This window comes from Mus pahari, chromosome 9 (assembly GCF_900095145.1).
Source record: "Mus pahari chromosome 9, PAHARI_EIJ_v1.1, whole genome shotgun sequence".
NCBI classification, from domain to species: domain Eukaryota; kingdom Metazoa; phylum Chordata; class Mammalia; order Rodentia; family Muridae; genus Mus; species Mus pahari.
The window spans coordinates 92369856-92383651 of record NC_034598.1 but is presented as its reverse complement, the minus strand read 5'-3'; the positions used below and the strand labels follow the sequence as shown (position 1 = coordinate 92383651).

The window sequence follows — 13796 nt, the reverse complement described above, 5'->3', positions numbered from 1 at the left end:
TCGCCAGCCCCCTAGAAGTGTTGTTTATTGTTACATAAAAGGCACTTTTAGCAAGTCAACTTCTGCATACCCAAACCTCTTATATGATCTAGGGGTTATGAAAGAACCATTACCCAAGATTCTCAGACACAGGAGACTTCCTGGTTTGCCAGGTATGCCTAGGGACTGATAATGTAAAGCCTCTGAGAACCATTTGAAGGGACGACCCCATCAAATCTCAGATAACAGTGGCTGACAAAAGGCTACCTTAAAGCCTAGGTGCCGTCACTCTGGGATTCACGAAGAGGGCTAGACACCGTTAGACAACCCTTCTGGCCAACCACCCACAACAGACATTGAAAAGAAATGAAACGAAAACTCTGGGGGCTGGAGAGATGGCTCAGTGGTTAAGAACACTGACTGCTCTTTCAAAGGTCCTGAGTTCAAATCCCAGCAACCACATGGTGGCTCACAACCATCCGTAATGAGATCTGATGCCTTCTTCTGGTGTGCCTGAAGACAGCTACAGTGTACTTACATATAAAAATAAAAAATAAAAACAAAAAACGAACCCTCTTAGAACCTCCAAAAGTCAACTATGGTGGTACATGCCCTGTAATCCCAGTCAGTAATCAAGAGAGTGATCAAGAAACTTGCCTCAGATTGAGGCCAGCCTGGACTAAGCCAGTCAGGGGTACCCAGTGTGATTATCTCAAAAACCAAAAGAACCTCTGAAAAGTCGAGATGAGATTGGTGTCTAAGATTCTGAAGCAGAGAATCTAGCATCTAGGTTAGAGTTTGTTCATCTCCAAAGTAGACAACAGTTTATGGAAATCTACAGAAGCTCCCTCTTACAGATTAGTGAGCTGAGGCCCAAACATTGGTGGCCTCCGATCTTAGGTTTTCCAGTTCCAATCAGCCCTACTCCTCATCACAGGAACTGACAAGAAAGACAATCTTTTTGTTGTTTTGTGTAAGCCGCAATCGTTATTATTATTATTATCATTTTAGTTTTTTTCACGACAGAGTTTCTCTGTGTAGTAGTGCCTGTCCTGAAACTCGCTCTATAAACCAGGCCAGCCTCGAACTTAGTTCTGCCTGCTACTGTCTCTCCAAATTCTGGGATGCCCAGCCAAGACACGTAGTGGGGGTGGGGAGGGTGTTGTTTGTTTTTATTTTAATTAACTTTACGTCCCGATCACAGCCCCCCTCCCTTCTCTCCACCCAGTCCCACCCTTACAAATCCTGCCCCCTTCTCTTCTCAGAGAAGAGGAAGCCCCACTTGAGTAAAACCCGACTCTGGGGCATCTAGTCTCAGCAAGTCTAGGCACATCCTTTCCCACTGAGGAAACACGCGGTTCTCCTCCCCCAGTCCGCGATGGATCCACTGGCAAGGAACAGAGACCTGGAACCCCTGTTCCACTTGTTAGGGGACTCACACGGACACCAAGCTGCACATTTGCTACAAACGTGTAGAGGGTCTAGGTCCAGCTCCTGCAGGCTCCTTGGTTGGTAACTCAGGCTCTGTGAGCCCCAAAACAGGCAGCTCTTAATCCGCACAAAATTTGGGGTGGAAAGACATGAATTTACCACCACGCATAACACTTCCTAAAGGCCATCACCCTTAACCCCCACCTACAAGGAAGCTTAGAGCCCACAAAAGCTGACGTCAGACAGGGCGCTCCCCATCCTCTCCCAGCTCCACGTTTCCCGAAAGGCTAAGCGGCGGTCGGGGAGCCCCGAAAAGGAGACGCCATTGGCCTGGCCTGCATCACGTGATGGCGAGGCCGCCGGCCTCCTCCTCGGAGGGGGACGGAAGTGCGCTGGGGACTCGCCGCGGTGATGTAGCAGCGTGGGAGGGGCCGAGGCCAGTGCCGTCCATCCACCGGCCGCCCCGATCCTGTGGTGAGTCCGCGCGCCGAGCGGCAGAGCGGGCGCCCGTGGGCTCGGCAGGAGTGGCCGTACCCTCTGCGGCGCCGCCATGGACGCAGAGGCCGCGCGCAGGTAACGCGGGCTCTCGCGGCTGGGGTCGGTCAGGGCCGCGGCCGGCACAAAGGCCGGCCTGCGCGTGCGCGATGGGGACCTCCCCGCTTCCCTCCCCCCACACCCACCCCCGCGGTCCGCGCAGGTCCTCAGCCTCCGGTACCCGCGAGCTTTCAAAGGTGGTGTGTGCACGGCCGCAGCCTCCGCCCGCGGTTCTTCTTCACCCTCCGTCACCGTGGACTGTGAAGGCGGAGCGGGTGCCCTGTGGCCGCGCTTGCTGCAGGGTCCTCCTCATGCTCGCGGGGTAGATACTATTGCTGTGGAGTGTGTATAACACGCTAGGAAGTCAATCTTTAGATGTCTTTCATTCTAGGATGGTCTTTAAAATTGTCCCTTCCTTAGTGGGGCTGGTAATGTCAGGGCGGGCCTGCCAAAGTATAGGTTTGGAAATGTAGACTCTTCGCAGAAAGCTAACTAAGAAAAACAAGATGGCAAAGTCTTCGCCGGTAAACGGAATAGAGATTTAGGTATTAGGCCTGCCTGGCGAAGAATTAGCTTGCCTCTGAGTGGCGAATGGACATTGAACTTAGGCAAGAGATTCTGTCTTCAGCCAGCCTTCCCACTCGACGGCTGTATTATTGTTGTGCTTCTTTGAGCAGATTGACGGGGGCTGATAGCAGTCCATGGGAGTGAAAGTCTGGTTTGCCACTCAACGATCAAAAGGGACACTGCAGAAGGGTCTCAACTCACAGGACAGGTAGACCTATCTTCAGGTCTTTACCAACTATAGGGTGCCAGGGACCTGCTGGTGAAAGTGGGAAATGTGCGGGCCCAACTTTCAGAGGGGTTTGTAGAACTGGTGGGTTGAACTGGAGTCTACATAAATACATGCTGAATGGATGCAATAGTGAATCATTAACAAAAAAAGAGGCACAATCTTACATGTGTGTGTGGTCTGTCTGTCTATCTCTCTCTCTCTAACCCAAGGCTAAATTGTGTGTATGACCTTGATGTCATACTACTGAAACGATGTTAAAGTGAACCTAGAATTTTATTGTTTGGGAGGAGAGTGTGGTTGGGGATTGAGCCCAGAGCCTCCAGTGTGCTAAGCAGGCGCCTACCCAGTGAGTCATGTCCCTCAGACATCTTCTTACTCGGTATTTGTAAAGGTCTTGCTGTGTTGCCTTGCCTTGGCTTCACTCTGTAGCTCCATTGGACCTTAAATTCATGAGCCTCATGCCGCAGCCTCTCAGATGGCTGTGGTCATGGGTCTTTCCTGCCAGGCCCAGCAGGAACTGAAAATAACGATTAGTCCCTAAAATCTCCCTGCACTCTGCATGAAGGAGCTAACACACTAGTAAGTGGGCATTCTCCGTGTGGCACGTCAGCAGCAGGCGTGTATGTGGTGTTCCTTCGAGGTCCACACTGCCAGGTCCCTGGAGCTGTGTGTGTTGCAGTAAATATTATTTGGGGGTTTCTACCCCATCTCAGATCATTAAGTTCCCAAGTATAAGACACAAAACCCTTTCCATTTATAATAGGCTTAAAAAGCACTAGAGCTGGGCAGATATCGGCCCTCCATGCTGTTTGTCTGTTTCTCTGTCAGTAGCCCCGAGACATCACATGCCATGTTTTCTTTGGGCTGACCTGCTGCATCAGGCCAGCCCTCGGGACCATGTGCTCAGGATCCATGCTTCCCCATGGAGACTTTTTTCTTCTTTCGCTTCTCTCTGGTGGTCCCTCCTGAGACCCCAAGCCCAGGAACCTTCACTCCGCCCCTTCTCTTCTGCACAGCCCAGGCTGTAGGCATCTTTATTAACCAGTCAGGGTTTGGGGGTGGGGGCGGCGGCAAGGGCTATACAACAAAAGCTGATATATGTGAGGATCTCATCCCTGAGATGGGCGGGGAGAGGGACAACCAGATCCCAGTATCTAGCATTTGATAGAGAGCAAAACCAGACCAAGCCCCTGTGGAGAAGTTTAACTGAGGAGACCTGCCCTGAGCGTGGTGGTACTGTCAGTGGTCAGTAGTGCGCCTCCCCCCCCCCACCCCCTTTGCAGACCTCTGCTCAGTAAAGCTGGGTGTTGGACTGCACTGCCCAGGAAAGTGTCAGGATGAGTCAGAGTGAAGCAAGTCTAGGAAGCCTGTTGGGTGAGGATGGGGGACAGTAAGCACAGCTGATTATTTATTATTTTACCTCTAACGTCCTGCAGCCTCCGCAAACGGGGAAAGAAAGAGCTTGCTAAGCACCGCTTTCCCCTTTCTCTGCCTCGTGGTTGACACATGGACCAAGTGGCTCACGTTGCCTAGCCTTCCCTCACACGGTGGGCTGTATTCTGAACTGAGTGTAGGAACAAGGTCTTCTCATAAGTTGCTTTTTTTTCCCCCCTTCAGGTATTGCCATACCAACCAGGAAAGGCACGAGTACAGGGCCTGTTCAGATCTGAGCAGATTTTGTGCTGCTGAATGTAGAGGCTGCTAAATCTAATTCTGCATTATCACATCGAGGGAGGGGAGACTGGAAGTGGGGGTGATGACTCAGTGCTCCTTGTTGCTGCCCCTCTCCTGGAGACTTAGCATTCGGGAACACGGCAGAATCCTAGCCCAGGAAGGCCGAGTGTGGCGTGCGTGCGTGCGTGCGTGCGTGCGTGCGTGCGAGCGACATAGTTTTTAAATCTTTTGAACAGGGGGCTGGAAAGATTGGTTCAGTAGTCAAGAGCACTGCCTGTTCTTGCAGAGGGTATGAATTCCCCATCACCCACAGGTTTGTTCATGGCCCTGACTTCCCTTTCGTCCTCCACAGATTCTATGTGCATGTCGTGCACATAAACACATGCAAACAAACATAGGTACACACAAATCATTTGAAATGAAAAAAAAAAAAGAAAGAATTTAAACAACTTGAAGCAAGTTTTTGTCACTTGCAGATTGAACTAGTATCCAATAACAAAATTAGGTTATCTAGAATTCTGGTTTTCTAGTATTCAAAGTTGTGATGGTTTCTATGTACATGTATGGCTTGCACCCACGTAAGAGATGTTATATCCACTAGGAAGCTAGTCCCACAATGCTAACTTTAATTCTCGTGGCCAAATATGATCATAACCTCAACACTTGAGAAATAGAGACAGGAGGAGCAGGAGTTCAAGGTCACCTTGAACTATGTAGAGATGAGACTTGGACTACATGAGACCTATGCAAAATAAATATATATACATACAATATACACATACACAAACACAACACACACACACACATATATATATATACACACAGAGAGAGAGAGCGCGTTTTTTTTTTTTTTTTTTTTCTTTTTTTTTCAAGACAGGGTTTCTCTGTGTAGCCCTGGCTATCCTGGAACTCACTCTGTAGACCAGGCTGGCCTCGAACTCAGAAATCCACCTGCCTCTGCCTCCCAAGTGCCGGGATTAAAGGCATGCACCACCACTGCCCGGCACAAAATATTTTAAGTATACTTTTTCTGTATTTTTTCAAAATACCGTGAACTTTTAGTAGCTGCATTGTAGTTTCTCATGTTGCTGCAAGATACTCTGTTGAGCCATTCGATAACCTGAGAACTGTATTTAAAGAAGCACAAATTTGGGAGTGGAGAGAAGGTTTAACAGTTGCCAAGGGCCTGGATTTGATTCCTGGCACCCACATGGAGGCTCATAACTATGGCTAAGTCCAGGTGTAGAGGCCTGGGCGCCCTTTTCTGAACTTCACAGGCACTACATGCTACATACATACATACATACAATACATACATAAAATTAGCTTCAAATAACTGTTCTTTTGGAGTATATTGTTTGTTTGTTTTCAAAAAACAGAACTTGAAAGGAAGAGTTAATATTCTTCCTCACTGGTGCCTGACCTTCTCTCCAGCAACCCTTCTTGAAGCAAAAGTGTCTATCCGCTGGAATGGGACCCCTGTTCATTGTCTTTGAGCATGCAGCACTCTAAGCTAGCCTCTCACAGTTTCTTGTCCTGTGTCCCCTTTGTGACCTATGCTGAGGAATTCAAGCAGTACTGCGCAAGAGTCCTTTCCAGGGCCTCTCTGAAAACTCAGGATTCAAAGCAGGGGCAGAGAAGCCATGATAAACATACAGAGTATTTCTTGTTCGTTTCATCATGCATGCTCATGGGCAGAAAGTCTCAAGGCGCATGTGGCTGTTAGTATCATGTTCTTGAATGGGCTAAGCTAGGGAAAGGCTTTCCTCCCCCGGGAATGAACAGTCTAAGGGAGCAGAGTTCACACAGCAAGGCAGTGTGGGAAAATCTATTGTGTGCCATTTGACCTAGGGTGTTCTTTAGTTTATGTAAACTTTGTGTTTGGTTGGTTGGTTGAATGGTTAGTTGGTTGGTTTTCTCAAGGCAGGGTTTCTTTGTGTGGCCCTGGCTGTCCTGGAACTCACTCTGTAGGCCAGGCTGGCCTGAACTCAGAGATTTCACCTGCCTGAGTGCTGGGTGTGCCACTACTGACCAGCAGTTTATGTTACCTTTTGACTTGGCCATTTTACTGAGATAACTCTTATTACAGAAGTGGCTTGTTTGACCTTTGCTTTTTTATTTATGTGTGTTTGAGTGTATAGGGGAGTGGGTGCATCATCGCTGTCAAAGTGCACAGAGTCCAGAAGAGGGTGTCCAGTCCCCAGGAGCAGGAGTCACAGGAGATTAAGAGCTGCCTGGTGTGGGTGCTGGGAACTGACCCTGGATCCTCTAAGCAGTGAGTTCTCTGAGCCACTGTGACATCTCTCCAGCTCAGCTCTGACCTACAAAACACACACACACATGGAGGGGGGGCAGAGAGAGAGAGAGAGAGAGCGAGCGCTGCTAAGCCATGGGAAGCATGACTTCTCTCTCCAAGAAGTAAATTCCTTCTCACTTTACTTCTGAATGCATTCTACATGTAATGCCATCATTTGATGCTGTAGTGTATATTGCTATAGTGTATACTGCTGTAAGTGTATCCTGTAGTGTATCCTGCTGTGGTGGATCCTACTATAGTGTATCCTGCTGTAGTATGCACTACTTAGTGTATCCTACTATAGTGTATCCTGCTGTAGTAGACACTGCTATAGTATACACTACTTAGTGTATCCCACTGTAGTGTATCCTGCTGTAGTAGACACTGCTGTANTGTATCCTGCTGTAGTAGACACTGCTGTAGTATNCACTACTTAGTGTATCCCACTGTAGTGTATCCTGCTGTAGTAGACACTGCTATAGTGTCCTATGTCTGTGTTCCTTGCTTTTGTGCTGACAGAAGCAGCTTGAGACATTGCTTTTAGGCCACTATAGAAAGGCTTTTGGAAATTGCTTCCTTGAAGGCTTAGGGTTTGGAGTGGATTTACATTGGTTGCTTGCTTTCTGTGTCAGGGTCTCTCTGTAGCTGGGTTGGAATTACAGGTGTGCATCACCATGCCAGCAAGACCTGCATGCTTTGCTTTTAATGGAGCCATGCTCAGAAGAGAGATTGGAAAATTTTGTTTGTTTTGTAGGCTGAACAGATATCTACAAAATTATCCATTTCTACTGTCTACAAAGTAGGAAGCAACAAAACAATTAAGACAATAACAAAAGCTGGGCGTGGTGGCGCACGCCTTTAATCCCAGTACTTGGGAGGCAGAGGCAGGTGGGTTTCTGAATTCGAGGCCAGCCTGGTCTACAGAGTGAGTTCCAGGACAGCCAGGGCTACACAGAGAAACCCTATCTCGAAAAACCTAAAAAAAAAAAAAAAAGACAGTAACAAAAAATAATAACAAAATAGCCAGATTTAATGAATTTTTTTTAAAGAATCACACAAAGAAAAGCTAAGTTACACTACTCGGATGGGGAAATTTTTGTGCCTGGATAGGATTAGTGCATGTAGGAATATATTTATTTATTTCATATATGTAAGTACACTGTAGCTGTCTTCAGACACACTAGAAGAGGGCTTCAGATCCCCATACTAATGGTTGTGAGCCACCATGTAGTTGCTGGGGACTGGGGACCACTGGAAGAGCAGTCAGTGCTCTTAACCGCTGAGCCATCTCTCCAATCCATGATTTTTAATTCATATGGATTGATAGTCCTCCAAGCCTATCAAACTTGAAAGTTCCTGTGATCTCATCTCAGAGAAAGTACAGGCAAGTTGTGGTGGAGGTGGCATATCTGGCCACTGAACAGTAAGAGGTAGTGTGTGTGTGTGTGTGTGTGTGTGTGTGTGTGTGTGTGTGTGTACTTGGTAAAGTCAGGAAAGTATTCTATTCGCAGAGGAGAATAGACCTTCCTTCTCTCCTGTTACCTGAGTAATGACTATGATCTGGCTATAAACAGTATGGATTCTGAAGATTCTTTGGTCATTTAACTAACCCTTGGGTAACTTTTACTGTGGTAACATAAAGAACATTTACTTGTTCTTTCAGCTATTCTCTGGAGCAAGTTCAAGCTTTGTATTCATTTCCATTTCAACAAATGATGGCAGAAGTTCCTAACATGGCAGTCACGACTGGACAGCAGACGCCAGCAGTAGCTCCTAGCATGGCAACCGTGACTGAACAGCAGATGCCCGCAGAAGCTCCTGCCCAGGAACCTGCACCAGGTAGTTCTTACATGGTCTCCCTTGAATACCTCCGCCTCCAGTGAACACATGCTGCGCTCCTGCACACTAAGCGCTGCAGCGGGCACAGGATGAGTGACCAGAGACCTCACAGCATTGGCGTTTAACTTGGTCCAGGCGCTCAGAGGCAGCAGACCAGTAACACAGGAGCTCCAAAAGTCACCCTATGAACAACAAAGGAGGGGCTGTGCCAGCTGAGAAGCAACTAAGGCATGGCCCCAGACCCCTGAGTGATCGTGGAGCAGAGGAGAAGGTGGGGATGGGAGCAGATGAGGCAGTCAGGCTTATGTGAACCCTAAGGAGTGCACACTGCTGTTCCCAAAGTAGTAGGGAGCTGTTGAGAGAGTGTGAACCAAGGAGTGACTCACATAGACGGGCATGTAAACGTCGGTCTGGAGGGTCTTAAGTGGGAAGATATGAGGAATACTAGAGGGTGTGGAGAAAGAGTTGGGAAGTACTCAAGAGGTGCAATTCCATGGCTATAGTACATGTATTTCTTTTCTTTCTTTCTTTCTTTCTTTTTTTTTTTTAAGATTTATTTATTTTATTTATATGAGTACACTGTCACTGTCTTCAGACACCCCAGAAGAGGGCATCGGATCCCATTACAGATGGTTGTGAGCCACCATGTGGTTGCAGGGAAGAACAAGCGAGTGTTTTTAACTGCTGAGCCATCTCTCCAGCTGGATGTATTTCACATAGATGCTAAGAGAGAAAGAGAAACCAAAGGACCAGTTGTAGTCCCTTATATTATTATAATGACGAACTTGATACCGAGTAACATTTTTCTTTTGGAGTAAGATTTTTTAAAAAGGTGTGTGTGTTTGTTTATTTTGTTAATTTTTATGTGTATGGTGTTTCATTTGCAAGTCTGTGAACCACTTGCATGTCTGGTACCTTCTGAGACCAGAAGACAGTGGGGGACCCCTTGGAACTGGAGTCACAGAGGGTTGTGAGCTGCCGAGTGACGCCAGGAATCAAAGCAGGTCCTCCGTGAGAGCAGCCGGTGTTCTTAACCACTGAGCCATGTCTCCAGCCCCGAGAAAGGTCTCATGGCGGATGGTACCACGGTGGCACAGGTTCATGTGAGAGAGAATCACATCCCCAGACAGGAAGCCACAGAGACAGGGAGCTGATATTCTAAGGGCATTTCCCCAGCTAACCTAAGGACCCCTTACTTGGCTTCACCTCTCCAGCAAAGCTATTGTGGGGCTAAGTATCAAACATAGGAACCTTCGGTGGGCTGAACCCCAAGTCCCCATCTATCCAGCTCTCAATCCCCTGCCCACTCAGACATTATCCAAAGCGCTCATAGATTCCTGGCATGCAGTTGGTTGCACGAAGTGCCTCACAGATGAAGAATTGGGAGGGAAGCCACATAGATTGAGGTGTTTGGGTAGCAGTAACAGCATTTATAGGAGGAATGTGCTCATAGTTGCCTTATAATTCCAGGGCCACACCTAACTTCCTGGCTGGGGCTGTCTCCAGCCTCTCTTTCCTGTGTTTGCAGACACTGAGAACTAGGGATCTCCAACAGCTAGTCTGTGGTGGTAGAATCCTGGAAAGGAGCGACTGAAGCAACCTTCCAGGCTTGGCTGAGAAAATACATAATAGAATGGAACCAGAGCAAACAGGAAGGCATCCAGAGAGTCAAAGATGAGGGAACACAGGCTTCCCATTGAGTAACTGAGTCTGTTTCTCAGCCAAGAGTGCTTTGTGCCTCAGGAGACATTACCATTGTCAAGAGACACTTTGGACTGTCAGGGCTGACATTTGTTGGATAGAAATGGTGGGTGGTGTTACACACACTCTGTAATGTGCAGAGTGAGTATCAACACACATAGTTCAGACTTTATATCAATCATGTGAAGGTCCTGGGTACACAGCTCTGTTCTTACCTTTGAGCAATGCTGCCAGCCCCAAGAGAGCTTGTCTTCAGCACTTTCGTGTCACTCTGAATGTGTGGAGCAGTCTGTGCCACATGACTTCTAAAACAAGCCATAAGCCACCTGTGTGTCTACTAGTAGAAAGTGAGTTAAAAACCTTTCCCTTTGAGGACAGAATCTTAGTATATATAATTCAGGGTGACTTTCTTTACCTGCCTCCTGAATGCTTACATTAAAGATGTGGACCTCCTTGTCTGGCCTTGTTCAGAAATGTGTTTACTTAATGATTTATGTACTTAGAATACCTATAAAGTACTATATAGATCCCTGGGAAACCAAGAACCCAAGTGATACTGTATAGAAGATCAGTCTGTGGTCATCAGATGTGCCTAGGTGGGGAGAGGGATAAGAGGGGAAGCTGCAGAGGAGACAGAAATTCAAGGACATATGTGGGATCGGGTAGCACAGGTGTTCATAGCATGACTGCTGTGGAGTCGCCTGCGGTTTCTATGTTTTCTGCCACCACATTCTGGGAATCACTGTTTCAGAAGCTCCAAAGAGAAGGAAAAGGAAACCCAGAGCAGTAGAGCCCCAGGAACCAGTGGAGCCCAAGAAACCTGCTACGTCAAAGAAATCCGGCAAGTCCACAAAATCAAAAGAAAAGCAAGAGAAAATCACAGACGCATTTAAAGTGAAAAGGAAAGTGGACCGTTTCAACGGCGTCTCTGAAGCCGAGCTTCTGACCAAGACTCTGCCTGACATCCTGACCTTCAATCTGGATATTGTGATTGTAAGGATTTGTGTCCTTGTCTGACAGTGGATAGCACCAGAGGATTAACTGTTCTTAGCAGTGGTTCTTACAAATAGCATTCTTCGGGAAAGCGGGGTTTTGTTTGTTTTAGGGTTTTTAGAGACAGGGTTTCTCTGTGTAGCCATGGCTGTCCTAAAACTCACTCTGTAGACCAGGCTGGCCTCAAGCTTAGCGATCCGCCTGCCTTTGCCTCCCTAGGACTAGGATTAAAGGCTGTACTACCACTGTCTGGCTATTTTCTTTTCTTTAGTTTCCTTTCCTTTCTTGGTAGAGATCTTTATTTATTTATTTATTTTTAAGGAAAAACACAAAATAATTTAGTATAATACATAGTAGGGGTGGGTAGTAACAGGACAACCTGCCGTTTATATGAATTTTGCATATGAAACAATGGAATATTTGTCTGAGGTTTTAAAAACAAAAGTGTTCAATTACTTTGTTTTCTAGATTGGCATTAACCCGGGATTAATGGCTGCTTACAAAGGACATCACTACCCTGGGCCTGGAAATCACTTCTGTAAGTGAGTGAGGTAGTTTTATTTGTAGGATTAATGGGTTGATTTTACAGTGACAAGAATTATAGGAATAAGCTACACGTGTTGCATGTTTCCCTCAGTCCCGGCTGTGGTCTGTCACTGCACGTTGGCGTTAGTGGAGAGTGGAGGGTGTGGAAGAGTACTTCCTGGAGGTTTTGTGGAGCTGGGGAGCAGAGCCGACTCTGAGGATGCTAAGCACATATTCTACAACTGGGCTAACCTCTGCGCTTGCCCTCTGCTCAAAGGGTTTCAAGATTTTCTTTTTTGAGGTGGTGGGGGGGTGTTTTGAGACAGAGTCTCTCTATGTAGTCCTGGCTATTCAGGAACTCCTATGTAGACCAGGGTGGCTTGAACTTAGAGACACCCACCTGCCTTTGCCTCCCAAGTGCTGGGATTAAAGACATGTACTACCGTCTGGCCTTAATTATTTTTGAGTGATTATGTGTGTGTGTGTGTGTGTGTGTGTGTGTGTGTGTGTGTGTGTGTACATACTCCATAGATATAGTAACAATAACACTTTGCTGTGGCAGTGTAGACAAAAGTATTAATGTTCCCAGGTTTTTGTCAGTTTTACTTTCTTGGAGAGAGAAAAAGTATTGATTATGGATCTGGAGAGGAGGCTCAGAGGTTAAGAGCATTCAGAGCATCCAGGTTTGATTCCAAACTATCCCAAGATAGTGTAGCTCACAACTGTCTGTAGCTACAGCTCTAGAGGACCCATTTCCCTCTCTGGGTACCAACCCCACCCCGTTCTGGTTGGTTTTGGTGTTTGTTTGTTTGTTTATGTCACTATGACACAACTCAGAGTACTTTGGCAAGAGGGAAACTCAGCCAAGAAAGTGCCACACTACACTGGGCCCTGGGGAGCGTCCTTGATTAGTGGTTGCTATGGGAAGGTCCAGCTCACTGTGGGGGATCACACCCCTGGGCAGGTGACCCCGAGTTGTATAAGAAAGCAGGCTGAGCAAGCCAGTAAGGAGCACCCACCGTGGCCTCTGCATCACTTCCTGCCTCCAGGGTCCTGCCTTGAGCGCCTGCCCTGACTTCCTTCAGTGATGGAGTGAGACCTGAGAGATGTAAGTTGAAATAAACCAAATCACAACCTTTACTCCAAAAACCTTCCCACTCTTCCCACTGGAGTCATGGTTTTTATCACAGCAATACAAACCCTAAGACACACCTATACACATAAAATAGCTGAAAAAGTTCCTTAAAAGATTGTTGGTTGTGGGGTATCGGTTACGTGTAAAGTGCTTTGGTCCGAGACATTCAAGAAAGACAGTTTCTATAGAAGGAGAGAGCGGCAAAGACTCATTTGCTAGTGAGCTTGAAACCAGGTTCTGCTACTGCATTGCTCTACACATGCAAGTTGTCCATACAGCTAGATCCTTTACCACTGCCTGCTGTGGCCGTGTGTGTCCTCAGACAATACTGCTTGTCTGAGAGGCAGACTGTAGGTGTTTAGGCCAAGTGATAATGTGTTCTTGAAACTAGCAACATAGCGTGCCCATTATTTTAAAATTCTGAGAAAGTGTCTTTGTTTCCTCTACCCTCAAGGGTTTGAGTTTAGTCGGGGGTGGGGGGCTGGGAGTGAGGGAGGAATCTTAAGGGCAAAGTGGTAATGTTAGGTAAGAACTCAGTTTGAAGCTGTGTGTGCAAAGAAGGTAATAGTTTCTTGTAGGAAAATTATGATTAAAGTCAGAAATTAGCATGGTATCCAGTCTGCTGTCATTGTTCAATATGGTATTTGATGTAGGTTACTAATTTTTAGGCATATTTTAAATCTTTTATTTCCCTGCAGTTTTAGCAACATGATGTAAACTACTCCATCAGTGGGTTTGGTTTTTTCCTTGTTTTTGTTTTTGTTTTTTTTTTGTTTTTTTTGTTTTTTTGTTTTTTGTTTTTTTTTTTTTTTTTTTTTTTTTTTGGTTTTTCGAGACAGGGTTTCTCTGTATAGCTCTGGCTGTCCTGGAACTCACCTGGTAGACCAGGCTAG

At 46.7% G+C, this 13796-nt stretch overlaps 1 protein-coding gene across 2 annotated transcripts in view; it reads left to right on the top strand.

Moving 5' to 3' along the window:
* Positions 1-1798: 1798 nt before the first annotated feature.
* The window catches only part of Tdg (thymine DNA glycosylase), an 18303-nt gene continuing 6305 nt past the window's right edge, over positions 1799-13796 (top strand). Inside the window, exons 1-4 of one of the 2 annotated variants that reach the window (XM_021205066.2) lie at positions 1799-1983; positions 8374-8549; positions 11002-11243; positions 11712-11781. In XM_021205066.2, coding sequence (XP_021060725.1) covers positions 1961-1983; positions 8374-8549; positions 11002-11243; positions 11712-11781 — 511 coding nt within the window. In that variant the 5' untranslated portion in view covers positions 1799-1960. The remainder of the gene's footprint in view (positions 1984-8373; positions 8550-11001; positions 11244-11711; positions 11782-13796) is intronic. The other variant, XM_029542492.1, reaches the window with a different exon arrangement.